This window comes from Rattus norvegicus, chromosome 15, assembly GCF_036323735.1.
Source record: "Rattus norvegicus strain BN/NHsdMcwi chromosome 15, GRCr8, whole genome shotgun sequence".
NCBI lineage: Eukaryota > Metazoa > Chordata > Mammalia > Rodentia > Muridae > Rattus > Rattus norvegicus.
The window spans coordinates 32,007,362-32,034,856 of NC_086033.1; the positions used below are offsets into that span (position 1 = coordinate 32,007,362).

The 27,495-nt window shown below is 46.8% G+C and overlaps 1 protein-coding gene across 5 annotated transcripts; it reads right to left on the bottom strand.

The window, feature by feature from the left end:
• Positions 1 to 229: 229 nt before the first annotated feature.
• Positions 230 to 26,976, bottom strand: C15h14orf93 (similar to human chromosome 14 open reading frame 93). 5 transcript variants are annotated; one of them, XM_006252005.5, is made up of 7 exons: positions 26,907 to 26,976; positions 15,062 to 15,941; positions 10,892 to 11,212; positions 2,959 to 3,020; positions 2,675 to 2,778; positions 1,563 to 1,675; positions 230 to 1,298 (listed from the first exon to the last, which is right to left on the bottom strand). In XM_006252005.5, exons 2-7 carry the CDS (start codon positions 15,662 to 15,664, stop codon positions 873 to 875), a joined length of 1,629 nt encoding a protein of 542 aa, XP_006252067.1. In that variant the 5' UTR covers positions 15,665 to 15,941; positions 26,907 to 26,976; the 3' UTR covers positions 230 to 872. The 5 variants fall into 5 exon arrangements, with proteins under 5 accessions (XP_006252067.1, XP_038949518.1, XP_006252066.1 ...); XM_039093590.2 differs by lacking the exon at positions 26,907 to 26,976 and adding an exon at positions 24,350 to 26,814; XM_006252004.5 differs by lacking the exon at positions 26,907 to 26,976 and adding an exon at positions 24,131 to 26,814.
• Between the last annotated feature and the right edge of the window lie 519 nt (positions 26,977 to 27,495).

Sequence of the window (27,495 nt, forward strand, 5' to 3'; positions counted from 1 at the left end):
CCTAGAACTCATAGAAATCCACCTTCCTCTGCCCCCTGAGTGCTGGGATTAAAGGCATGCTTGACTAGTTTTATTTTTCGTTTTGAAGACAGGATTTCACTATATAACCCAGGCTACCCAGAAACTCACTATGTAGCTCAGGTTGGCCTGGAAGCCACAGCAGCAGTCCTCCTCCAACTCAGCTTCGAAATGCTGGAATTCTAAGCATGAGTCACTATGCCCCACAGCATGAGAAATGTTTAAACTTTAATTTCCTCACATGTAATATGGAAATAATAAAATTTTCTCATATAATGCAACAAACAATAACTATCATTTTAAAAATCCAAACAATAACTATCATATCTACACCCTAATTCCAAATAGCGGTAAGCCCATGATCCCCTGCTCAGACTAGAAAGCCCAGTGACCGAAACTTCCCACCAGGGGGCAGTATCACCCTGGACTGCTCTGTTCGGCCTCCGCGGCAGCACAAGACCAGCAAGTGTTTCTCCTGAGCTATGGGTACAAGTGGGATGTGGGGGACAAACAAAGTCAGAGATGGGACGTGGATCAAGGCCTCTCGTTTCTCTGGCCCATCTTCCTTTGCATCCCAGGCTCCTCTGAGGCACTGTTTATGCTTGGGAATAAGCATTTTCTGGGTTGCCGTTCACCGGGATGGGTAGGTGGGTGGTGGGTCGGGGCGGGCAGGGCTGGCCACCCTCCCTTGCCTTCTATGTAAGTCCTACTACCCCACCAGAGTCTCCAGCTCCGCTTCAAGTGGAAATATTAAGAAAAGCAGAGTTTCTTTTCTAGGCTGCCGGAGGCGCCTTCGGATCTGAGCCGTCCATTTCTGGGACGTAGGAGTGAGTGACAGGAGCCGGTTATCCTTGTTATAGAGTGTACTCGTCCTTTTCCACCTTGATTTCAATGAACGAGTTCAAGTCAGGACAGGATGACTTGTGGGGCTGGTCGTAGGATGGAGAGACAGGCCCTTTCTCATTGCCTCCTCCTTCCTCTTCTTGGAAATTGGGGTTGTAAAGCTCGGGAGGAAGGAGCTGGGCTTCCACAGAAGGCAGTCTGTCTGAGGGCGGCCCGTACACACGGTTGGCTTTGGTGCCGTGCTTAGAGTTAGCATCCAGGTGATAGCAGAGCTCCGTGAGGCGCTGGGCCCTGAATCGGGGAGAGCGGGCCACCCACACCCCTGGCTCATTAAGACTGTCCTCCTCGTCGGACATCAGTTCTTCTGTCACGTCCTTCCACAGGTGCTGGTCCTCGGGTCCAAAGTGCCTCATGATACTGGACCGATTGGCGAAAAGCTATGGTGGGTTGCAGGGCAGAGATTAGGGAACAGACCATTGGTTAGTAGAAAGGGTTTATGTCGGTATGGAGGAATTTAAAAATGTGTGCCTGAAGGAACCCAGTGTTCAAGTCTGATCCTGGTTGGAGTAGGCTCACCCTCCTCCTGCCTGTCTACTCTCCAGTCTGCCAACCCTGTTCCCAGATGCTGTACCCTTCGATCTGTCCCCCACATTACAGCTCATTAGGGTTTCAGATCCTGAAAGGAAGGCCTGCAGACTTACCCGATATCGGCGACTTCGAAGTTTTTTCTCCTCTTTCTCCTTTAGACCTTTGAAAGGGTTGAGAGAGTTTCGGTACTCTCGCCTCTTGGTAAGGAAGTAGGCCACACAGGCTCCTAGGGAAGGGAGACAGCAAGAAACGATCTTCTTGCAAAGGTCCCCGGCCTGTACGCTGCTCGCTGAGTGGAAGGTTCGAATCCACTCCGCAGTCTGGGCTTTCCTGAATAGGCAGATGCACGGTTCCACAGTCCAGTGCTCTTGGCTTAGGGCCCTTTGAGTGTCTTCACCTCTAAAACTAACTCCTCCCAGAAATCGCTCACGACAAACAGGTAACTCCAGCTGCTTCTATGCATTCAACTCTTGCCTCAAACGCACTGTTGCTACTCTATCAATCACTCTCAGGATCTGCAGCTGCACAGCACCTCAGTAATAGCTTTAAATGACCCACGGGTAAGGAGTAGAAAACTTAGGCCACAGTGGGTTTTTTTTTTAATGTATCTGGGTGCCTTGCCTTCCTGCATGTGTGCACCACATCTATACAATGCCCTCAGAATCCAGAAAAGGACATCAGATCCCCTGGAACTGGAGTTACAGACTGTTGTGAGCTGCCATGTAGGTTCTGGGACTTGAACCCAGGTCTCCTGGAAGAACAGTCAGGGCTCTTCAACTCTTAACCACTGAGTCACATCTTTGGCCCCAGGACGTAGTATTCGGGGTCAAAGGGGCTGGCTTCTGGTTTGGCAAGATAGTTTATAGGGTAGAGGCTTGAAGTGATCCTCTGAGGTACCATACCATGACCTAGCTACCAGATGTAGCTGTCATGAGCTACTTTTAAAAGGATTTATTTTCTTTTTAAATATGAATGCTCTATCTGCACAAACACCTGAATTACATAAGAGGGCATCAGATCCCATATGGATGGATGTGAGCTACCATGTGGTTACTGGGAATTGAACTCAGGACCTCTAGAAGAGCAGACAGTGCACTTACCCGCTGAGCCATCTCTCCAGCTCACATGGTATGTTATTTGAACACCACCTAAATCATCCCCATGCTTCCCCCCTCCCAACCAAGGCGGAGAGCCAGAGCAGAGGGAAGCCAGTACCCTTCCTTACCTTTCAGCTCCTTGTCAGTGTAATTGTGGGGACTCGCCATCAGCTCCTGCTTGAGCTTTTCCAGAAGGAACTTCACTACTGAAATATTCCAAGACGACTTAATGCTGAGAGAGGAGAAAAAAAACGAAGTAAGGCAGACGACATTTGAAGAGCAGGAGGAGACAGATGCACTTCGAATGAGTTAGTTTTGCAGTGAAGACCTTGGCATGATACAAGCATCTCCCCTGTCCCGCTTCCCTCTCAGCAGAGCGTCCTATACGCTTCTTCCCCTCAGGAAACCATACCTTTCAGACCCATTGAATCTCTTGTCATTGGTGATGTGGTTGTGCACATTGTGGACCAGTTTCTAGGGGAGGGGAGAGAGAATCAGGTCAGGAGTAGACAAGAAAACTTTCCTCTGGTCCCCTCAGGGATTGTCCCCATGTGTGTGGGTTCTCTGGCTGAATTATTTCTACGTCTTAGGCACCATCTTTTACTACGTCCTTTCTTTTTTTTTTTTTTTTTGGTTCTTTTTTTCAGAGCTGGGGACCGAACCTAAGCGCTCTACCACTGAGCTAAATCCCCAGCCCCGTCCTTTCTTAACGAAAGAGCTAAGTTAGGATTTACATTTTTGCTTTTCTTTTTTAAGCCAAACTCTCATGTAGTCCAGGATGCCTGCAAACTTCTTACATTGTCAGGCTGGTCTTGAACCTCTGCTCTTTACACCTTAGTACCCAAGGGCTGGGATTATAGGTACATGCCACCATATCCGGATGCCACCATACCCGGCTATCTATATTTGAGTACAGGTGTATTCTGAAATTATCTATTAATCGATGACCCACTACTTAGATGTGGTGGCACCAGCCTTTAACCCCAGCACTCAGGAGGCCTCTGAGTGCCACTGAGAGGCAAGTGGCCAGCCTGGTCTACAGAGCAAGTTTTAGGGCAGCTTGGAAAGAAAATGAAAGATTATCCCAAGTCTGAGAAGTACACACAGGAGACTTGAAAACCACAAATCTACAATGGCAGAAACGCAAACTGGGAAGAGCCTCAGGGAGAGCAGTTCTGCCTCCCCCCCCCCCCCCCCCGGAGCTGAGGACCAAACCCAGGGCCTTGAACTTGATAGGCAAGTGCTCTACCACTGAGCTAAATCCCCAACCCCCAGTTCTGCCTTTCATGGCACCAAGCAGCTGTCAATTTTGCTCATACGCATCTCTCTTCTTTAAAAGATGTGCATTGGGGTTGGGGATTTGGTTCAGTGGTAGAGCACTTGCCTAGCAAGCGCAAGGCCCTGGGTTCGGTTCCCAGCTCCAAAAAAAAAAAAAAATGTGCATTTACGTGTGTGTGTGTGTGTGTGTGTGTGTGTGTGTGTGTGTGCATGTACACCCCCCACGTGTGTGCGGGAACCCACAGGGGTCAGAAGAGGCAACAGATCAGGAACTGATTGATGTTATAGGTGGCTGTGAGCTATGTGGGCGTTGGGAATCCAGCCCATGTCCTCGGCAAAAGTAAGAAGCATCCTTAATCCTGAGCCACCTCTCCAGCCACCTATCTCCTTTCTAAGTCAGTTTAGTCTACTGGGCATTTCCTTTTGCTTTGTGGTTTTGGGGTTTGTGTAGCCCTGGCTGGCCTGGAACTGTCTACGTAGACCAGGCTGGCCTCAAACTCAAGACTTCTGCTTACCTCTGCCTCCCTAGCACTGCCACACGGGTCCTACCGGACATTTTTGTTTTCTTTTTTTTGTTGTTGTTTTTGAGACAGGATCTCTCTACATAGCCCTGGCTGTCCTGGAACTTACTATGTAGGTTTTGAACTCCTAGAGCTCTGCCTGCCTCTGCCTCCTGGGTGCTGGGATTAAAGGTGTACATCATGGCTGGCCTCCAGATGAACATTTTTAGTTAAAAAGTTCTGTTGGAGACTGGAGAAATGGCTCAGTGGTTAGAACACTTGGCTGCTCTTCCAGACAGCCTGAGTTTGATTCCCACCACCCACATGGCAGCTCACAACCACCGGCAACTCCAATTACAGAAGTTCAGACGCCCTTCTGGTCCTCCGAGGGCACTGTGTATACATGGTGCACAGATGTATGTGGGCAAAATACCCACAGGTATAAAAATACATAAATAGGGTTTTTTTTTAAGTTTTATTGGTCCCACGGTGGTGGTGCATGCCTGTAATCTCAGCACTTGGAAGACACACGTATACTCATTCACACAATGTATACACAATAATAGTAATAAAATACATTTAAAAAAAAATCAGGGGCTGGGGATTTAGCTCAGTGGTAGAGCGCTTACCTAGGAAGTGCAAGGCCCTGGGTTCGGTCCCCAGCTCCGAAAAAAAAGAACCAAAAAAAAAAAAAAAAAAAAAAAAATCAGTGGATTGGGGAGATGTCTTCATGGGTAAAGAGGTTGAGGGCCTGACTTCAATGCTCCGTAGCCACATGAAAATTCCAAGCCTGGCATGGTGGCCACGCCTTTAATGTCAGCACACAGAATTGAGAAGCAGGCAGATCTCTGAGTTTGAGGCCAGCCTGGTCTATATAGAGTTCCAGGACAGCCTGAACTACATAGACCATCTCAGAAAAAAAAGTCTTCAGAACTCTGACCCCAGTTTTGCTAATGCCACATGAGAGTTTGAAGACAGCTTTCAGTGAATTTCCCTTGTCTTCTGTCTGGTCTAAATAGCCTCCGTCCTGGTGATTTTCAGACGTTCTAGACAGAGGTCTCATGAGGTGTAGGCTTTGTGATAGCCTGTGTTTCTTCTATTCTTTTTTTTCGGAGCTGGGGACCAAACCCAGGGCCTTGCGCTTGCTAGGCAAGCGCTCTACCACTGAGCCAAATCCCCAATCCTGTGATAGCCTGTGTTGAAGTGAAAACTTAAGGTTTCTTTGGAAAGTCGGTTGGATGGTGTTTTGCTGGGGCAAACACGTGAGGAACATTTAGCAGAAATGGACACAGGTGGAAGGCTAAGGCAGACTCGTGAAGGAACATTTCGCTGAAGCAGACACGTGAAAGGACACATGATGAAGGATTCTTTGCTAACAACAAGCATGTATTGGTCCGCCTTACACTGCATAGTTGAGCTGCAGTTGATGGGACTCCATAGAAAAAAAGGCACCAAAAACCTTCTGGTGGTGTGCTGCTCCTGGCAGCTTCTGTGGACTCAGGCAGATTGGATGTGTGTGCCAAGAGAAGCTAGCCGTGCAACACTTGTGGGGCTCAAGTTTTTGCTGATCTTCACTTCCCTGAGAGAGAGGCATATCAAGAATTTCTCTTGGTGTTCCTGTTGGTCCCTCTGGCTGACTCGAGCCAAGGCTGAGGCCTGGCTGTCTCTGCTAGGTCGTGTCACTACTGATGCTATCCCGACTCTACCGAACTGGACTGCTGGTGTATCCGTGAGGTGTTTGCGAGTGGATCAAGCTGCCACTGCCTGCTAACCTGTGAATTGAACTGCCAATTTCCAGGGGAGCTGCCCCAAAGAACCTCTCTAAACAGGTCTGCTCCCCCTGACCCCCGTATCCTTTCTTTCCCACTACTTCTGGAAGGTTGTGGGCTGCAACGGAGATAAAGCATTTAAGAACCATCATTAAAAATAGGATTTGAGGGGTTGGGGATTTAGCTCAGTGGTAGAGCACTTGCCTAGCAAGCACAAGGCCCTGGATTTGGTCCCCAGCTCCGAAAAAAAGAAAAAGAAAAAAAAATAGGATTTGAAAAAATTAAGGGAGAACGGGAACTGAGTCTGTCATCTGGATTGAGTCAGAGAGAGCATCACTTCCTGTGCTTGGGAGTAAATCTGAAGATAGCATTATATTACCTTCCTTAGCCACACCTCACCACTCAAAGTCATAGGCTCATGATGCAACTGAAACTCTGAGCTTCTGTTGTTGTTGTTTTGGATTTGGTTTTTAAGAGAAGGTTTCTCTGTGTAATAGTTCTGGCTGTCCGAGATCTCACGTTATAGATTGGGCTGACCTTGAGCTCACTGGGATCCGCCTGCTTCTGCCTCCTGAAATTACAGGCGTGTGCCACCGCACCAGGCTGACTTTGAGCTTTAATGCAAGGTATTTTCTTCTGTTACATTTAGCTTTGTCTTTTTTTTTTTTTTTTTTTGTTCTTTTTTTCGGAGCTGGGGACCGATGCTTTGTCTTTTCTAATTATATTTCCATCCCAAGCCCCTGCAGCCAGTGGAAGCTACCCAGTTCCAAATGGGTATCTCTCTATTTGCAAATCCTCAACTTATCCCCCATCTTTACTGAGTGATCATAGAAAACAGGAAAGTACTACCAGCTTTTTGTGGTTCCAGGCTCCCCTCTTTAAAGTGCACTGGTGCTGTACTAGCCCCGAATACCACATAGTTTTACTTTATCACTTTGAAGTCAGGTATGGTGGCTCAAGACTGTAATCTCAGCATTTGGGCGACAGAAGGAGCTCTTGCAGTCTGAGGCTGTCTGAACTACATAGAGCATGGGCTAAAGAGATGGTTCGTCAGTTTAAGAGCACTTGGTGCCTGCCCTCCCAGTGGACTTAAGTTCAGTTCTCAGCATCCATATGGTGGTTCATAACCATCTCTAACTCCAGTGCCGGGGGATCCAATCCCCTCTTCTGACTTCCATGGACACTGTATGCATGTGGTGTAGACATACAAGTAGGCAAAACACTCACACATGTCCACACACATAACATCTAAAATAATAAGATAAAATATTAAAAAAAAAAACACAGAACAAAACCAGAGGCCAGAAAGGTAGCTCTCAGTTGATAAAATCATTTGCCACACAAGCCCAAAAACCTGTTGGATTCCTGGACCCTGTGTAAAAGCAAAAAGAACTGACCTCATAAAGTTGTCCTCTGGCATCCACATATTCACGGTGACATATGTATCCCTCCATCATATATAAATACTTCTTGTCTCTCTCTCCTCACACCTCCCCACACACACGGCAATGTAAACAGGAATGCAGCTCAGTTTAGGGTGTTTGCCTAGCGTGCTCGAAGTCCTGGGTTCCATCCTAAGCACTCTCTGAAACCAGGCAGGGTGGCCCATACTTGTAAGCCCAACACTTGGGAGGAAGAGGCAGGACTAAAAAGGTCAAAGTCAGCTTCAATCCCATAGGGAGTTTGGAGCCAGCCTGAACTGCATCAAACAGTAATCTTACAAAAGGGGGCTGGAGAGAGCTTAGTAGTTGAAAACACCAGCTGATGCCGCAGAGAACCAGGATTCAGTTCCCGGCATCCACAGGGATTGGCCGATCCCCGTGCTCTTTGGCTCCTGTGGGCACCGGGCTCACACACAGTGCATCTGAATATTGATAGAAAAAAAAAAAGATCCTGGCCTTTAGTCCTAGCACTCCAGAGGGAGAAGCAGGAGGATCTATTCGAGTTCAAAGCCAGCCTGGTCTATGAAGTGAGTTCTAGGACGGCCAGGGCTACACAGAGACCCTAACCTGAAAAATTAAAATCAAAACCAAAAGGAAGGGCTGGAGAGATGGCTCAGTGGTTAAGAGCACCGACTGCTCTTCCAGAGGTCCTGAGTTCAAATCCCAGCAACCACATGGCGGCTCACAACCATCTGTAATGGAATCAAATGCCCTCTTCTGGTGTGTCTGAAGACAGCTACAGTGTACTAATATACAAAATAAATAAATAAATCTTAAAAAAAAAAACAAAAGGAAACAAAAACCTAGAGACTAAAGTCCAAATGTTCGGGATCACAGCGGAGTAACAAATGGGTTCATAAGGAGTGTGAGTTCTCAGAAAAGGAAAGCAGCTACCCATCTTCTCTACCCATCTTCCAAGGCTTGGAAGAGCTCAGGTGATAAAAATCAAACCCGGCTTGAAGTGCAAAGGGAAGTACTCTAGACAGTAGGTGTTACTGCAGTAAAAGCTGCTGGCTCATCTATCTCCTGAGTGAGCTAAAAATAAATACACTTCCCCAGGGGTGGCCAGCATCTGTACCATTCCAAAGATGTAAACATCCGGACGGGTCCTTTCATCCACAGGGTCCCTAGCAGCGATCCACAGGCATCCCAGCAGATTGAAGAGGAGCTCTTGGGCTCCTTCCAGAGCTAAACATTGGCACACACAAGGTAAGGCCCTGTAGCCATTCTTTCCTTGCAAGTCAACAGTCTTCCTCAATCATTTTTTTTCCTTTATTTTTTGGAAATAGTCTTGCTATATTGCCAGTGCTGGCCTCAAAACTTACCTTGTAGCCTAGGCTAGCCTCAGACTCAATATTCTCCTACCTTGGCTTTCCACATGTTTTCCGAGAATTCTCAACTCCTCCCTCCCCCCCCTCCCAGTACCTTCCTTTCTTTTAATACTAGTACTTGAAATCTAAACTAAAGGGCTTGCTGATCTTCCAGAGGACCCAAGTTCAGTTCCTAGCATCCACATCAGGTGGTTCACAGCTGCCTCAGACTGCAGCTAGAAGGGATCTGAGGGTACATAAACATATGTGGAACACACACACACACACACACACACACACACACAAATTAAAAAAAAATTAATTCATTAAGAAGGACTGGAGAGAAGCTGGAGATGGCTCAGCAGTTAAGAGCATTAATTACAGGGCTGGAGAGGATGGAGAGCGGTTAACAGCATTGACTGCTCTTCCAGAGGTCCTGAGTTCAATTCCCAGCAACCACATGGTGGCTCACAACCATCTGTAATGGGATCCAATGCCCTCTTCTGGTGTGTCTGAAGTCAGTGACACTGTACTCATACAAATACAATAAATAAATCTTATTATTATTATTTTTTAAAAAGTCCTTGTGCGCAAGGCCCTGGGTTCTGTCCCCAGCTCCAAAAAAAAAAAGCCCTTGTTACTCTTCCTGAGGACCCAAATTTGAGGGCTATCATTCACACTGAGATGCTCACAACTGCATATAACTCTGGCTCCAGGGAACAGAACACCTTCTGGCCACTAAAGGCTCCTGAACACACCCGGTACACACACACATACATATAAATACAATTTAAAAATATTTAAAATCTACATGAAAGTCCAGTAATGCTGGCACATGCCCTTTACCCCAGAATTTGGAAAGCAAAGTACCTCTGTGAGTCTGAGGCCAGCTTGATCTGCATAACCAGTTATAGCCAACCAGAGCTTCTACAATAAGACCTTATCTCGTGCTAATTAATATCTAATAAACTCCAACTGCATCTAGATACAAAAGTAAACAAAATTCATAGGAAGCTGGGTATGGGATATGCATATGCTTATAATTTTAGCCAGCGCTTATGAGGCAAAAGCAAGAGGATCAGGAGTTCAAGGTCAGGCTCAGCTAGGTAGGGACTGAGGCTACTCTGAGTTTCATGAGACCCCGTTTCAAACAAACAAACAAAAAAACCTCAAATCTTCACAAAGCCCTTGAGCTCAGACTTGATCCAAGAGACTCCATTCAACCAGAAGAAAATCTCTCAAGCTCAGCACTATTGACGTGTTTAGCTGGAATGTGCATCTGGGGTCCCTCAGCAGAGGGCCTGGCTTCTATTCACTGGAAGTAAGCAGTTTCCCCTCTACCCACCCACCAGCCTGTGGCCCTGGAGGGCTGTTACTCCAGGCTGAGAACCACTGCTCTCTAAGTTCTCCAGGTTCCAGTCGGTTCGCTCAGCAGTGTCCCTTAGGGCTCCCATCCTCTCCTCTCCTCTCCTCTCCTCTCCTCTCCTCTCCTCTCCTCTCCTCTCCTCTCCTCTCCTCTCCTCTCCGAGAGAGTGTTAGGCAGTCTTGCTAGCCAGTCCTGCTCCACCTGCCGGGAGCGAGCTCTGGGGTGACTGGATTCTCCAGGGCTCTGTGACTGGTGGGGCAGCCTGCACTATGCTTGGGGCTCCACATCTCTGTGGGCTTGAGACTACTTAGAGATGATCTAGCTTTCCTGCCCAAGATGCTCCAGTTCCTTAGCCTGAACATTGGCTAAAACATCACCCTTTGGTGATCAGCATGCTTGATTCTCAAAAATCTTCCCATCAGGATGATGGCAACACAAAAAGAAAAAGTTCTCTTCTCTTTAATGGGAAGACACCATTCTGCCTAGACAAGCCTGAAAGACAAGGCACTGGGAAAGGCTTTGCCGGTGCTCCAGGTTATGGAGTAAGGCCTCTTTATCCCTCCCATTCTTATAGGATTTAGGATGCTATTCACTCTATTTAGAGGCTTAAAGTCAACCCACTCTTTATTTCTCTCTTCAAACTGAAGAAGAAAAAAATGACTGAAACTGAGTTCACTTACAGAGAGCACCAGATCTCGCTTACGCCTGGAGTTTTTCTGCCCAGTTCCTCGGATCCTGCACGGGGAGCCAATAAATCCCAGAGAGCGGCTCAATTCCCCAGTGCCTCCGGGGCCTGACTCCTCCAAGGCACTGTCCAGCGCTGCAGATCCAAGCATGTCCTCGGGGCGGGTTGCTGGCAGCTTGGTTCCACCTTCTGGTCCTGGCTCTGAGGATGCCCTCTGGATAGCCAGTTGTGTGGCTGGTGACAGCTGTTTGGCATAAGCAGGGACCAACACTCGTTGAATTGAACCCTCAGAGGCCGCATAGTCGTCCGCCGCCATCTAAGAACATAAGAAGAGCAGGCTATCACTAGGTAGGTGGAGGAGGAACCTGATTAACCACCATTGGCCAAGAATAGTGAAAAGAGGAGGAGTCCAGGCAGCAGTCTTCCGTGCCAGTGGTGCTTCCTGGGCAGTCTATGAGCACACAGGGCACATCGTTCCTTCCCATACGTGTATGAGTGTTTTGTCCACATGTATGTGTGTGGACCACATGCATCCAATGCTTGTAGAGGCCACAAGATGGTGTCAGATCCCCCTGGAAATGGAGTTACAGATGGCTGCATGTCATCCTGTGGATGCTCAGGAATTGAACCTGGGTCCTGTGGAAGAGCAGACGGTGCTCTTGGCCACTGAGCGAGCCAACTGAGGAAACTGTTCTTCTGAGAACATGACCTGGAGTGTTGGGTTCTTATCACAGAACATCTTACATGAACTGGGCAATGTTTTGACTGTCTTCGTGACCGCTTACTTACGGTATGTTCTTGAGTATATGTGTCACCAAACTGGGGTGGTGCTCGGGAGGCCGAGGCAGGGGGACCTCTGTGGAGTTCCAGGCTAGCCTGGTCTACAGAGTGAGTTTCAGGACAGCCATGGCTGTTACACAGAGAAATCCTGTCTCAGAAAACAAAAAAAGTCAAGAGAGAAGAGACGAGAGGAGAGGAGACAGAGAAATGTATCCAGATAAGCCTTTGTCTGGATGGAAGCAGGGGAGGAACTGATGACAAGAAAGGGGAACCATTGGGGCTGGGGATTTAGCTCAGCGGTAGAGCGCTTGCCTAGCAAGCACAAGGCCCTGGGTTCGGTCCCCAGCTCCGGAAAAAAAAAAAAAGGGGGGGGGGGAACCAAGCAGTTCAAGAAAGAAGACAAGTGAAAACAAAAAGAAACACATAACAACAAAGAAAACAAAAAAAAAAATGAAAAAATAAAAAAAAGAAAAAGAAAAAAGAAAAAAATAAAATAAAGAAGACAAGTGAAGAGAAACAACAATAAAGGGGATGAGAAAAAAGGCAGAATAAAGCAGGGAGAGGCAATGAACCCCTGGAGAGGCTACCACAAACATAACAGACACCTCACCTGCCCTCAGGTGCCCTGGAGGGGCCAGTCTGGGCCGCCCCCCCCCACACACACACATTCACACGATCTCAGACACACACACACACACACACACACACACACACACACACACACACTCACACGATCTCAGCCCTAACATCCAGCCGACTGACTGTGCAGTCAAGGGCGTGCAGGACAAGGAAAGGAGGGAGCAGGGCTGAGGGGAAAGGAGGGAGTGGAGATTTTTTGCAGCCAAGAAAACAAAACGGTGAAACTGGGGGGAACCACACACATACAGAGAGAAGCGGAGGAGGAGGCTGAGATTTATAGACCTGTGAGCTGCCTGCTTTCTGTGCTGTGAAATCTAAAAGCTAATTCCATCCTGTCAGCCTGGAAGCCTCCCTGGCGGAAAGAACCCCAATGCAGAGAGCAGCTGGCCCGGGCTCGTACCCTCCTGTCTCCTGCCTCTCAGGCGAGCCAGAGCTAGGCAGAGCCCGAGGAACAGTGACCAGGACTACAAATGGAAGCCTTTAGGAGAGCAAGAGCCAATTGTGGTGATAGGCTAGCATCTAGGCGAGAGGTCTAAATGCTCACATTCCTCATACCCAGCAGATGGCCTGGGAGGTCCCACCCTTTCATTGCCCTGTGCATTTTGCTCTTTACTCCTTACTGGGTAAGGTTACCCAGCTGGGTCAGGAGGGAGGAGAGTGGGCAGTCGGAGGGAGGGGGAGAGCTAAGACTCTGCTCAGGCTGTTGAGTGCAGTACATTTGCTATCCGCTGTCTCTATGATCTCTGCCATCCTTCCATCTCCTTCTCTTCCCTGCGTGCCTTTCTGCAGTCCTGATTCTATTTAGCTGGGCTTTTCTTCTTCAAATGACCCTGGAGCAGTGAAAAACTGAAAGCACAATGTATTTCTATGTCTTTTCCTGTCCAGAATATGGTTGCTTCCCCTCCTCCTCTGCTCTATGACACACTCTTATTGTTTTTAATTATATGTATGTGTTTCTGTGTGAATATGAACATGTGAGTACAGGTCCTGGCAGGCCAAACACTAGTGTTGGAACTGAACTCAGATCCTTTGGAAGAGCAGTCGGTGCTCTTAACTGCTGAGCCATCTCTCCAGCCTCTCCCCTTCCCCTTTTTAGATAGGATTTCTATATTTAGTTCAGACAGGCCTGGAACTCCCTACGATGAAGCCCAGGCTGGCCTCAAAGTCATGTTGATCCTCCAGTGATGTCCTCTTTGTTCGTGCTCCTCCCTGCTTTTGAGACAGTATCAATACATGGTCCTGGCTGGCCTAGAACTCACCATGTACACTGTGATGACCTTCAGCTCACAGAGATTCACCTGCCTCTGCCTCCTGGGTGCTGGTATTAAAAGCAAGTGGTGGTGACACGCGCCTTTAATTCCAGTGCTCAGGAGCAGAACTCTGAGTTCAAGGCCAGTGTGGTCTACAAAGAGTTCAGGAATAGCCAGCGTTACAGAGAAACCATGGTCAAAAAAAAAAAAAAAAAAAAGAAGAAGAAGAAGAAGAAGAAGAAGAAGAAGAACAACAACAACAACAACAACAACAACAACAAGAGAGAAAGGGGGGTGGGAGACTGAAGGAGACTGGAGAGATGGCTTAAGAGTATACACTGTTCTTCAGAGGACCTGAGTTTGTATCTCAACCCCCATATTGAGTGGCTGATAACAGCCTATAACTATAGCTCCAGGAGATGGTACTCCCTCTTCTGGCCTCCCTCTGCAATTGCACTCATGTGCGCATGCCTCCTATCCCCCATACACGTAATTAAAAATTAAATATGTCTTCAAAAGCAATTAAAGGTAAGAACCGGGGTTGGGGATTTAGCTCAGCGGTAGAGCGCTTGCCTAGCAAACACAAGGCCCTGGGTTCGGTCCCCAGCTCCGAAAAAAAGAAAAAAAAAAAAAAAAGTAAGAACCACCATGCTCAGTACACTGCTCACATTTTATTTCCCTTCCTCAACTCCCTGCCCCCCACTTTGTCTTTTTCTAAATAGATTCTCTTGAAACCAAGTATGGTGGTTTACATTTGTACTGCCAGCACTTGGGAGTCTGAGGTGGAAGGATAGCTCCAAGTTTGAGGCCAGCTTGGGCTAGAGAGTGGGGTCCTGTCTATCATCATCACCAAATAAACAGCCTCCCCTTCCTACGTAGATCCACCTTTCTTTTATGTTCCTTCCTCACTTTTCCCTCCTTCCTCAAACCGCTCATTTCCACTTTTCTTCTCTGCACCTGCGGTCTGGCATCCTTCTCTTCTCCCTCTCTCCACCTTTGCCTCTCTTCCCCTCCACACTTTCATCTCTGTACTGAAGCCCTTTTTGGCAAGCGAAGGCCGTGATAAAATATGAATGAGCTGTCTGTGCATGGCAGGCATTCTCGCCAGGAAAGTCGGAGTTGGTGGAATAGGCGAGACAGCTGCGGAAAAGACGCCACGCGGAGCTGTTAAGAAAGCGAGAAGTGGGGCTGGGGATTTAGCTCAGTGGTAGAGCGCTTACCTAGGAAGCGCAAGGTCCTGGGTTCGGTCCCCAGCTCCGAAAAAAAGAACCAAAAAAAAAAAAAAAAAAAAAAAAAAAAAAAAAAAGCGAGAATCGCCACACGCACCAAAAATGACCTCCTGCTAAAAAGGCTCAGGGTGGAAACAAGAGTGCTGCCTACCCCTGAAAGGGGAGGAACTTTGGTGCTTTCTGTCTTATCACAGATACAAATCAAAGGATGGTTTAAAGAGGGAAAGAAAAAGAGGCAGCAGATCAATCCCACTGGGAGTCACTCACTGGGTTTAGCATCGGGGCTCCCTCTACCGCAGCCAGAGTGCATCCTGGAAGCCGCGCATCTCTCTGGGGGGCTGCAAAGAAGCCCAAGGGTCCTTGTCCCACGGTGGAGGCAGCCCCCAGCTGCCGCAGCTCCTCGATCACCACCTGCACACCACTGCCCACGCTATCACACTCTTCCTCCATGGCAGGCACGGTCTTGGAGGCTTCTCCTGGACTCCCCTTGAGCACTCCAGGCTCTTCGGGTGGTGGGCTGCGGGCCCTGCTCTCACCATCTTCATCAGCGGTGCACACTTTCCCCTGCCGTAGCTCACCCACTTCTTCCTGGAGCTGTTTTAACAACTCATTGTTGGCCCGCGCAAGCCCCAGAGCAGCCTCAGCCAGACCCACTGCCTTGTCCACGCGTTGGTAGATAATGTGCAGGAGCTGTTCGGAGCTTTGGACTGCCAGGCCATGTCCAGTCACTGTGATGGGGGTACCGGCAAGAGGATTCCCGCCCTGAGAACCCGTGCTGCCCTGGCTAGTCTCGCTCTTACAGGCACAGCAGCAGCATCTGGCTTCACTGCCGCTGGGAGGGGAGAAAAGAATGGTGGCACTGAAGGACATAGTTGATGGACGCGGGTAACTGTGTGCACACTGCCAGGCCGCTTCACCAGTGCTCCAGATAACTGGCCTTCAGCAGGGAAGTGCTTGGAATTCACAAGGAACGTACTTTCCTTTCTCGTAGAAGGTGGTCAGAAGAGCTGGGGCTCCAGGCTGTGGGTTCTGTGGTGGAGGAGTGGGCTAGCGGGTGAAGACATACACAGTCCATGGCTGCTTCTCCTCAGCTTAGTGGGTCCTGTGCTCCCTAAGCGCACAGCACACTGGTGTCCCACAGCCTTCACTGAAAGAGTGAAAACAAAAACAGAGGTCTTACTGACACAAAGTTTGAGGGAATTCAAGGCATTCTTTTTACGGTTAAGCAAGGACATTCCCAAAGCCCACTGCAGTCCAGGGGACAGAAAGGGGACACCAGGAAAGAAGATTAGGAAAGTGAAGGTCTATTTCCTCTTGTCTCTCTGATACCCATCATTACTCTAATAACACTATCGAGATGCTCAGAACACTTCACACAGGTTGTGTCATCAACACAGATCTAGGGAGTCAATAGCAACCAGGTCCAGAGAAGAGAAGTGCAGGGAAGTTGTGTACCTTTTTTATCAAAGAAGAAAACAGACCCTGACTATTGTAGTTCTCATAGATATTTAAGCGGATATCTGTAAATGTCTCTTTTGTTTCCTCGGATGAAGGGATGAGAACAGAGCCATTCCCAGGCTGTGCAGATACACGGCTCAGTCTGAGCCCAGAGGGTTTCACTCTGTTCTAACTATCCCTAGGCCTAGGCCAGAAGCTCCTGGTCTCCATACAATCTGATCTTCCCTGCTGACTGATTATCCAGTTTCTCGAAGCTTCTGGCCTCACTGCTCTGCCTGACCTCATATGGTACACCTTTTCTCTGTTTTCTCTTAAATAGTCTCTCTCCTGTGTTCTTCCTTATTTCTGACTCATTCTGTCAAATCTTTCTCTGATTTGTCACTTTGTCTGCCCCTCAGTTAGACGTCACTTCCTTCTATGAACTAACCTAGCTTTGTTGTTAGGAATTAAGGGTATGTACTAAAGGTGTGTCTAAATTCCAACTGGATCTACAGGAATCCAGGGCTCATCTGCCTTCCAGCCAGATCAGACAGACCTAGGTCTTGGATGTGGCCTCTTGCCAGAACGTTGCTGGATTAACATTCCTCTACAGATATCAAACTTCCGGTTGACGTAATTACTTATTATTATACCCTATAATTTTCATACATGTGCACTCAGAGTAAGTCTCCTAAAGAGACAACTCAGCCATTAAAAGCACTGACTGACTGCTCTTGCAAAGGACCAGGGTTCAGTACTTAGCACCCACATGTGGCTCATAACTGGCTGTAACTCCAGTCCCAAGGGATCTGATGCCCTTTTCTGACCTCTGTGGTCACCAGGTCGATACGTTGGGGACAGACATACAGGCAAAATACCCATACATATTAAAAATAAAGGAAATTAAAAGAAAAAAAGCTGGTGGTGGTGGCATATGCCTCTAATCCCAGCACTTGGGAGGCAGAGGCAGGCAGATTTCTGAGTTCAAGGCCAGACTGGTCTACAGAGTTCCAAGGCAGTCAGGGCTACATGGAGAAAACAAAACAAAACAAAAAAATTCAGTGTAACAGAAGCTGGCTTTAAACACAGGATAACTCCTGCCTCTACCTCCCACACACTAGGATTACAGGCATTTGCCACCATGCCCCTACCTTGTTTATTTATTAGTAGTTTGACATAAAAGTCTCACTACAATAGACCAGGCTGGCCTCAGTCTTATAGAGATCTACCTACTCTGCCTTCCGAGCTGGGATTAAAGGCATGGCCACAAAGCTGGTCTGTTTCTGTCTTGCTATGTGGTTAGCCTGGTATTCATCAGGAAGTCAATCCTCCTGCCTCAGTCTCCTGGGTGTGTTGGGATCATAGGAACATGGTGCCACCTCCAGTCGACCTCCCAGTATTGCATCTTCAGTGCTGAGGGGCGGGATAGGGAATGAACTTCAGTCTAGGTCTAGGGGCTGAGCTGTCCAGGAGCAGTCTCAGAACTACATCCTGGGCCTCAAGACCCCTTAAAGGAAGCCAGATATCTTGAGTTCACCATTCAGCAACCACCTAGGGGTTATCTCCATTTCTTGGGCTCCTTAAAGGAGGGTCTAGCTAGCCAAGGACTTACCCTACAGAAAGAGACAGGGATGGCAGCAGAGAACCACATTGTCTCTCTCTGGAACCACTCTATCTAAGTAACTGAACTACTACAGGAGTGGAGGGCTGGGGGCTAGGAGGTACAGAGTCACTGAGAACACGTGAAGGAACCCAAACATTGTTATTTTCTTTTTTTTTTTCTTTTCTTTTTTTCAGAAAAAAAAAAAAAAGAATCTCACTACCAAAATTTTAATAAATAAATCTTAAAAAAAAAAAAACTTCTGCTCTTTGGGGCTGGAGAGATGGCTAAGTGGTTAAGAACTCTCACTGCTCTTTCAGAGGTCCTGAGTTCAATTCCCAGTACCCACATGGTGGCTCACAACCAACTGTAATGGGATCCGATGCCCTCTTCTGGTGTGTCTGAAGACAGCTACAGTGTACTTATATACATAAAATAAATAAATCTTTAAAAAAAAAAAACAAACTTCTTTTTTTCGGAGCTGGGGACTGAACCCAGGGCCTTGAGCTTGCTAGGCAAGCGCTCTACCACTGAGCTAAATCCCCAACCCCACATTGTTATTTTCTAAATGATGTTTGATTACAGAAAAAGAATCTTTCAGCCTGAAGCTCTGTAAATGACAAAATCTTAAGTGTGTTTATAATTCCCTGACAAATACATTTCCATTCTGCACTGTAATTTATCATAACATCATAATTAAAATGAATCTTCTATATATTGAATTTTCGGTTTTTGTTTTGAAATCAGCTCGCTCCCTTTAGTTTCTTAGTTCTAGTTTATTATTTTCTTCTCTGAGTATGGGTGTCGTGCCTGCACGTAGGTCTCTATCTTGAGAGGACACTGGAGCATCTGGACTTGGGAGTTGCAGAAAGTTGTAAGCCTCCGTGTAGGTGCTAGGAATCAAGCCTGGGTCGTCTGCAAGAACAGCAAGTGTTTGTAAGCAGTGAGCCGCCACTATGGCATGTCACTGTTTGTAAGACTGGGTCTTGCTATGTAGCCACAGATGTCCGGAATTCACTTGCGCAGTCCAGCAGTCTGCTCATCCTAGCCTGTGAGTGGGATCACAGGCCATGCAGCAAGTGCACTCTTAAGAAACAAGAACAAGGGCTGGAGAGATGGCTCAGTGGTTAAGAGCACTGACTGCTCTTCCAGAGGTACTGAGTTCAAATCCCAGCAACCACATGGTGGCTCACAACCATCTGTAATAAGATCTGATGCCCTCTTCTGGTGTATCTGAAAACAGCTACAGTGTACTCATATGCATAAAATAAATAAATAAATCTAAAAAAAAAAAAAAAAAAAAAAAAAAAACAAGAACAATGGGGTTGGGGATTTAGCTCAGTGGTAGAGCACTTACCTAGGAAGCGCAAGGCCCTGGGTTCGGTCCCCAGCTCCGGAAAAAAAAAAAAAAAGAACCAAAAAAAAACTCAGTGGTAGAGCGCTTTCCTAGCAAGCGCAAGGCAAGGCCCTGGGTTCGGTCCCCAGCTCCGAAAAATAGAAAAGAAAAGAAAGAAAGAAAAAAAAAAAAGGGTTGGGGATTTAGCTCAGTGGTAGAGCGCTTGCCTAGGAAGCGCAAGGCCCTGGGTTCCGTCCCCAGCTCCGAAAAAAAGAACCAAAAAAAAAAAAAAAAAAAAAAGAAAGAAAAAAAAAAAAGAAACAAGAACAATGCTGACAGTGCCTCTGAGATACTGAACAGAAACTGGCGATGCATTTTCATTATATTTAGTTACTAAAAATAGCCTTTAGTCTATAGTGAAACTAGATCTCTGAGTTCTAGGCCAGCCTGGCCTATTCGGTGAGTTCCAGGACAGCCAGGACTAGATAGTGCGACCCTGTCTCAGACAAACATACAAACAAACAAAAATAATAATTAAAAAGTTTTAAGTTTGCTCTTTCGCCCTTTATATTGAAAAGGTAGCTTTCTTTAGCTACGTATTCACTATAAAAACTTCATTGGCTGGAGAGATTGGGCATCGATTAAGCAAATGGGCTGCTCCTCCAAAGGTCGTGAGTTCGATTCCCAGCACCCACATGGTACTCACAACTGTCTGTGACTGTACTCCCATGGAATGCAGTGGTCTCTCCTGGTGTGCAGAGGTACATGCAGACAAAACATCCATACACATAAATACTAAGTCTAAAGGAAAAGAAGACCTTACATCCATTACAGCTTTCCCGCCATTAGCCACGAAAAGCATAGCTAAAGTTGAAACTAAAAGTTAAGCCAAATCAAAGCTAAAGGATAAAGGAAACCAGGAGGCAAATCGACAGCAACTTGTGGATAGACCATTTACACAATGTATTCTTTTTCTTCCTAAATAAGGATCTATCCTGGGTGTGCATTCATGGGTATGGTTTATGTGTGGGTGTTCGGGGACTGTCTGCCTCCTCCATCACTTTCCACCTTTTTTTTTTTTTTTGAGGCAGAGTCTCTCCCTGAAACTAGCACCTTGTTTTTTTGTTTTTGGGTTTTGTTTTGTTTTGTCTGTTTTTCCAGCTAAGGTGTCAGATAGCAATCTTCCTGTCTGCTCTCCACAATACTGGGATTACAGGTGCACCAAACCAGCCTGCTTGTTAGAAGGGTGCTCTGGTCTGAAATCAGGTCCCTCATGGTTGTACAGCGAGTGCTTTCCTTTACTAAGCTGTTTCTCCACTCCTGAGGGTTTGGGGTTTCTGTTTTGTTTTGTTTGTTTTTCTGTGTAACAGTACTGGCTGTTCTGGAACTTGAAACTCCCTTTGTAAACCAGGCTGGCCTTGAACTCATAGAAATCTGCCTGCTTCTGCCTCCAGAGTGCTGGGATCAAAGGCATGTGCCACCAGGCCCTGTGAGGTTTTTTTAAGCCAATGTGGTACAAAGATGTTAAACATGGATCTTGTGAGAAAAAGAAAGTTACAGGGTTTCTGTTTGACTTGAGACAGGTTCTTGGTCTCACTGTGAAGCCCTGGCTGGCCAGCTGTACTTACCATGTAACCCTTTACTTACAGCGGTTGCCCTGCCTCAGCCTCCTCAGGGCTAGGGCTATAGGCAAACAGAGGCATGTCTGAACTTATGAGGGCTGTTTTGAAGTCAGAATCTCACTATTCAGTCCCAGGCTAACGTCAGACTCCCTCTGCTGTCTAGGGTGCCTGGACCAAGCTTTCCCTGTCTTAGCCTCCCCAGGGGTCAGACTGCATGTGCGTACCACCAAGCTAATTTAAATGTTCCAAATATGGTTTTCTCATCTCTGCCTGCTTTGTTTGTATAAAGATTATCTGTAACAGGGGCTAAAGAAGTGGCTTGGAGGTGAAGACCACTTGATGCTTTTCCAGAAGGCCTAAGTTCACATCCCAGCACCCACATCAGGCAGTTCACAACTAACTTCTGCTCCAAGGCTTCCAGTGCTCTCTTCTGGCTTCCAAGGGCACCACCCCCAGCACACACATGGGCACATAAAAATGAAAAGTTTTAAAAAGGTTGTCCATCTATAGAGACCTATAAAATACTGACTCTGGGTCAGTGCTGCACACACAGCAGCTGGATTATTAGTAATTATTAACTAAGCTTTGTATGCCTATCATGGCCACCAACCCTGACTCTCTCTAATTTGTTTTCTTAAGTCAGTTTCTCTCTCTCTCTTTCTCTCTCTCTCTCTCTCTCTGTCTCTGTCTCTGTCTCCCCTCCCCCCCACCCCTTATATAGAGATATACAGACCAGGCTGGCCTTGAACTCATGGAGATCAGCTGCCTCTGCCTCTTGAATACTGGGATCAAAGTCATATTGTCATCATGCCCAACATGCATTTCTAACTTAAATCTAACATAACGGTTTGAAACAGTAATGCTGAAGACGTTTGACCCTAGCCTTTCATTTTTCCCCAGACTGGGTTTTTCTGTGTAACCCTGGCTGACCTAGAAGAAAAAGCAAATCAAATCAAACCAAAAATATCTTGGGGCTGGAGAGACAGTTCAGTGATTACGAGTACTTGTTACTCTTGCAAGAAGACCAAGGATCATTTCCAAGCATCTACATGGATGGCTTATGGTAACCTGTGCCTCCAGTGCCAGTGGTCCTAATGTCTTCTTCCCATTTCCCCTGGCTCCTACACACTCACTCTCTCTCTCACTCACTCTCTCTCTCTCTCTCTCACACGTGCGCGCACGCGCGCTCGCGCACACACACACTGCACATAAACTCTTGCAAGCACAACATATAAAAATAACCCCCCCCTTTTTTTGGAGGGGGTGCAGACAGGGTCTCTCTATTGTAGCCCTGGCTATCCTGGAACTCTGGCTACATAGCCCTAGCTATTTAGACCAGGCTGGCTGTCCTTGAACGCACGGAGATCCAACTATGCCTCCGGGAGTGCTGGAATTAAAGTTGTACACCACCAAGTCCAGCCAAAGTTATGAATCTTATGACCCACCAGCCAACCAACAAAAAACCCCAGTCTAACGATGAATTAACAACATGAATGACAAGTGTTAAAAGGAGGCTTACTAAACACACTCAGGAGTAATTTCACCACTGTCCGATCTTACGTGTTTTTATGAGACAAGATGTCACGAAGCCCAGGCTGGCTTTGAACTTGCTATGTAACTGACTTGAATGCCTGATCTTGCTTCCTCCATTTCTCCAACACTGAGATCACAGGCATTCTGCCACCACACCTGAGAGTCTAATTTTAATACATGTGAAATGAATTTGGAAACTGTACTTTTCGGCTTAGGCGCAGGGACTCACACCTAAGAGCAACCGCTATTGGTTAGTGAGCAGCTTTAGCTGCTGAGTGAGTTTGAGGCTGGACTGAAGTTAACAGCAAAAAAATAAATGAATAAAAACCAAACCAAAATAGAATACAGCGGATGGAGCTGGTCATGTGACTCAGTGGGTAGAGTAGTGTCTAACATCCCTGGGCCCCATTCCCAGCACTACGTAAGACACCACTCAGGGTACTAGCCCCCAGTTATCCCAGAACGGAGGGGTGGAGGCAAAAGGGTCAGAAGTTCAAAGTTATCCTCCACTACACAGTAAGGTGACGTCCAGACAGAATAAAAAACCACACACACACAGAAACATGCCACCACCAACAATAACCACCAAGACCAATGCCGAAAACCCACAAAAAAAAAAAAAAGAAAGAAAACTTCATCTTTAAACATAACAGTTCAGGACATCCACAATCTGTCCTCCCAAGTCATACACTTTTTTTTTAAAGACTAAATACATCATATTCTTGGCAGTTTCTTTGCTTGCTCTCAAGCATTCTGAGTGAATTTTCTGCATGACTGAGTTTCCCTCCAAAGTATGAAAAATAGTTTTTTCTTATTGTTTATTGGATGGGTGTGATATGGTATTCTTCAGGTAAATGTTCTCACAATGGGCCTTGAACTCTTTAGGGTCAGGATAGAAATGGCCTTTCTTTACTGTGATAGGCAATTCCTATCTTCTTTGGAAATAAAAAGGAAAGAGTCCCTTAAAACTCCTCCTTGTCAGCCCTGTTTCCTCCATTTCAAGGTACAAAATGGCTCACCTGTTAGAAAGTCTTCTTAAAAACCTATTTCTATCAGAAATGAGTTATCACAGCAGCAAGTAAGCAGTTACCGTCAAATATGCTTTCCCTATATTGTAAGAGTGACCAGTCTAGGCTGGGCAGGGATGGTGAACGCCTTTAATCCCAGCACTCTGAAGGCAGAGGCCCCCAGGATCTCTGCCAGTTCAAGACCGGCTTGGTCTACAGGGCTAATTCCAGGACAGCCAGGGCGACACAAAGAGAGCCTATCTCAAAAATCAAAAACAGTGATCTAATGATCTGCAGAACATCTAAGACCTCATTATCAGGTACAAAACAGAACTGCCCAAACACTGGGCAGAATGGGCTCGTAAACAAATGCCTTCCTTGTGATCAGAAAATTATTTCTTCCCTCCTGGGAATGGGGATGCGTGCCTTTCCCCCTGCTCCCTTTGTTTAGCATGTAATTTCTTTTTAACTTAATTTTTTTTGAAGATTTCTTTTTTACGTATATGGGTATTTGCTAGAATGCATGTTAGTGCATTGCAGGCCAGTGAGAAGTTGCTACGCCTGGTGCCCACGGAGGTCAGAAATGGTTCCCGTGGGAGATGAGTTACAGAAGGCTATGAACCACCATGTGAATGCTGGGTACTGAACCAGGGTCCTTTACTACTGATCGAACTCTCCAGCCCTCCCAGACCTGGAATTACGTAGACCTAGAAATTGTGGCAATATGACAGTATTTTTTAAAAGCTAACTTGCTAAAGTGCAGCTTGGTAAGATTAAACTTCCCGTTTTCCTAGACTATACCTGATACAGAGGATTTTACTGCATCTGTGAAGACACAGGAACTTGGAAAACTAAATCCCAGGGCGTTTATCACATGTGCACAGCGCCTCCAGTTAATGTTGATTATTACTCTAAGGTGACTCAGATGGGCGCCAGGGATTGCATCGCATTCCCAGTGAGATGCGTCCTCCGTCTACAGGCAGCGTGTCCCATCCAGCAGGAAGGGCCCCGGGTCCTCACTAGTGGAACTGAAGGGCAGCCGCTCCAGCCCACGCGGGGCCCAACTCCTGGCTTCCGAGACCGCCGAACCCGTGTGCCGCAGCCGCGCGAGAACGCGGAGCCCGTGTACCCGGCGGCGCGCGCAAGGGTGCCGCCCCGCCCCGCTTGCCCTCTGGCTCGTGCTGATAGGCGGTTGAACCAAAAGCAAGCAGGGCCAGGGACGCTATTGGCGTCCGCTACCAGTCACTCAACGAAGCGGGAAGGGAGGGGCCTCCTCAGGGAGGGACACGACCAAGAGAGGCTTTTTCAAGGACGCCAGGCGCCATTTTGGTTCTCTGTTTACTCGCCTTTGTGACCTGGTGCTCTACAGTTGTGTGTACACGACTGTAAGCACAGAGGCCGCAAGGCGCTTGCATACATTTGGTTGTGCTGATTTTTGGGCCCCTGCCTGCCTCTGTTACAGAGCTTTCCGGTACTAGTTGCAAAATAGCAATTCCTCCTTAATTCAGTTTGCATCAACTCAGTATTAATAGATTTGCTCTTCTTTGGTAAAACTAAACCAACCACGCCAACCCATGGGATGGATTCCTCTCTCACAAAGAAACTCAAGGCGACGACCTTGGCGATGAGCCTAGATTATGAGCCGTAAAGTAGTCTTAAGCTGGCAACTAACTACTTTTGAGGGTGCTTTCACTGTCTTAGGACTTTTGAGTCTTGTTAGTTAACAGCCTACAGTGGTGCCTGAAACTTCAAAAGGGTAACAAAAATCACCATCTCTTCTGTGATCATTAAGGTCGCTAGAATATAAACTTGCGGAAGGACCACCCTGGAGCCAGTATTCCTTGTGCACCAATCTGGCTGTATTGTTGGGAGATAATTCACTTACTATAAATAAGTCTAGCGAAACTGAGCCAGGGCATTCTCCTTATGAGTCTAAGACCCGGTACAAAGTATACGCAGGTGTTGTTTAGGTGCCTTTAAATGCTGTCTCTACAGGACGCTGAACTAAGGAGCGCAGAGGTTTGGTTGTAGTGAAAACTTGCACTTCAATCTCCCGGTAACAACATTGTGATGACCCTGGTCGCCATCCACATACACTAATGTTTTCACTCAGCCTTCAAACACAGACTGGATATGGGTAAATCTTGTATATAACTCCTAATGAGGCTGTCTCAGCACACAGCTCTTATGGGAAGGGAGCCTCTGCCCCAGGCAAGTCCTTCAGTGCACACACTCTTTTCCAAAAATTGAACGATATGGGGAAAGCTTTGCATTCGTAGAATGCAATAATAACCACATTGTATTTCTTATCCCTCCTGTGTTTTGCGTTTGCCGCCTCTTGCCCCTACCCCCAAATTCAATAACCCAATACCCCAGTTCAATTACTAGACTAGAATATTTTCACATATACTTTCCCGGATGTGGAGTTTTCCAAACAAATTCCAACCAAAAAAACCATTTTGTCAAAACGCTAGAAAATTACCTTCTGATACCTCCCCCAAAACCACTCATAGAGGCTAAAATATACACAGCTGCACATTTAAGAAGGGAAAACAAAAAACAAAAGCACTCAAAAGTCACTAATGAGGCTTTGGACTACACATTCAGTAACCCCCTACCTTCACTTGCCAACCCCCTACCTTCACTTGCCAAACACACTGACTGCATGCTTTGGGGCAACTATTTAATTATTCGTTAATCTGATACAAAAAGAAGCAGAAAATAAGGTAAATTCTAATAGAATGAAAATTCTTAAGTATGCTAAGTGCAGGATTTCCTCTAAGCTTTACTTTGCATTTGAAACCCTGTTTTGATCACGTTTGGGAACACAGAGGGGAAAAACGACATCCTAAGGTCTACTTTACACACATAAAATCAAAGAAAACACTTTTAAAATAAAATCCGATACAGCACATATACACATACTTTACATATACACAAAGAATAAACCCGAAGATGAAGCCATACGAAATGGTATGCTTTTAAGCGCACATACACACAAATGTCCTCATGAAATTGTGTGTGCAAGACACTGAGAGGACTTTCCCTTCTCTCCAGGGAAATGAGTATTCCAATTAAAATAACCCCGTATATTTAATCTATTGGCCTTGCACACTTGCCACATTCACAGCACTTGGTTTTTGGTTCTGAGGGAGTGTGTCTAAAAACGCATGCCAAAGGCTTTGTCAGGGTGCCTCAAATCTCTCGGTTGCCTGTGGTAGAAATTTACATTATCGCTTTAACCCGATTAAAAACAAATCTATACTTCCCCAAGCGACTAAAATTTAAATCCTTCAACCACAAAATTTACCAATTCTTAAAGTGTGATCCAAAAAGAAAAAAAATAACTCTGTAAATTTGTCTGGGCACAGTTGCACACGGCTTCTCAACTTGGTATATTTTTAAACCTCGACCAGGAAAAAGAAAGAGAAAGAGAGACAGGAAAAGAAATGGGGAAAAGAGCAAATTCCCCTTAGCAACAGTTTCCTCACCCCAGCACTGCCACAGATCTCTATTTTTAAAAAATTGGAAAACACATACAAGATGAAGGAGAAAAAAAAAAATGGAAAAAGGATACCCGAAGGTCGTGTGGCTCTTTGTATTCGTGTGTGTGCAAAAAAGGAGGACTCGCGGAGCCGGAGCTCGCAAGCCCCGCCCCTTCCCGGACGCCCGCCCGGATTGGCCGCTGGCCGCCCCGCCCGCCAGCACACGCGCCGCGCCCGAGGCGTCCGTCCGGGGGGCCCCCGAGGGCCGCGGGCTCCCGGACCTGGCCGCTGTGCCCACTGCCCTTCCCTTTCTCGCTGTCCGCTCACCTTTCCTGTCTCGTTTTTTTTCCCCTAAAGCCAGGCTCTCAGAACAACAACCCTGTGAGTGAGCGCCCTCTGACTTTGCCAAACTGGGCTAACTAGCTTGTTACTTGGGACCTCTTAGACTGGGATTGAGCGCCAGAATTGGGGGGGCGTGGGCCTCAACCCTTGGTTTCCCAAGCCAGTGTCTCTGGGTCACACATGTTGCCTAGCAGCCCACCTTCACATGAACACTTATGAGTGTAACATTGTCCAAGTGAAAGGCCAAGTAACCTTACAGTTGGGGCTTGTTTTTGTACAGCCTGGGCCAGGTTTCCCTACTAGGCTAAAACCACATTCTGTTTTTTTTTTTTTTAAGAT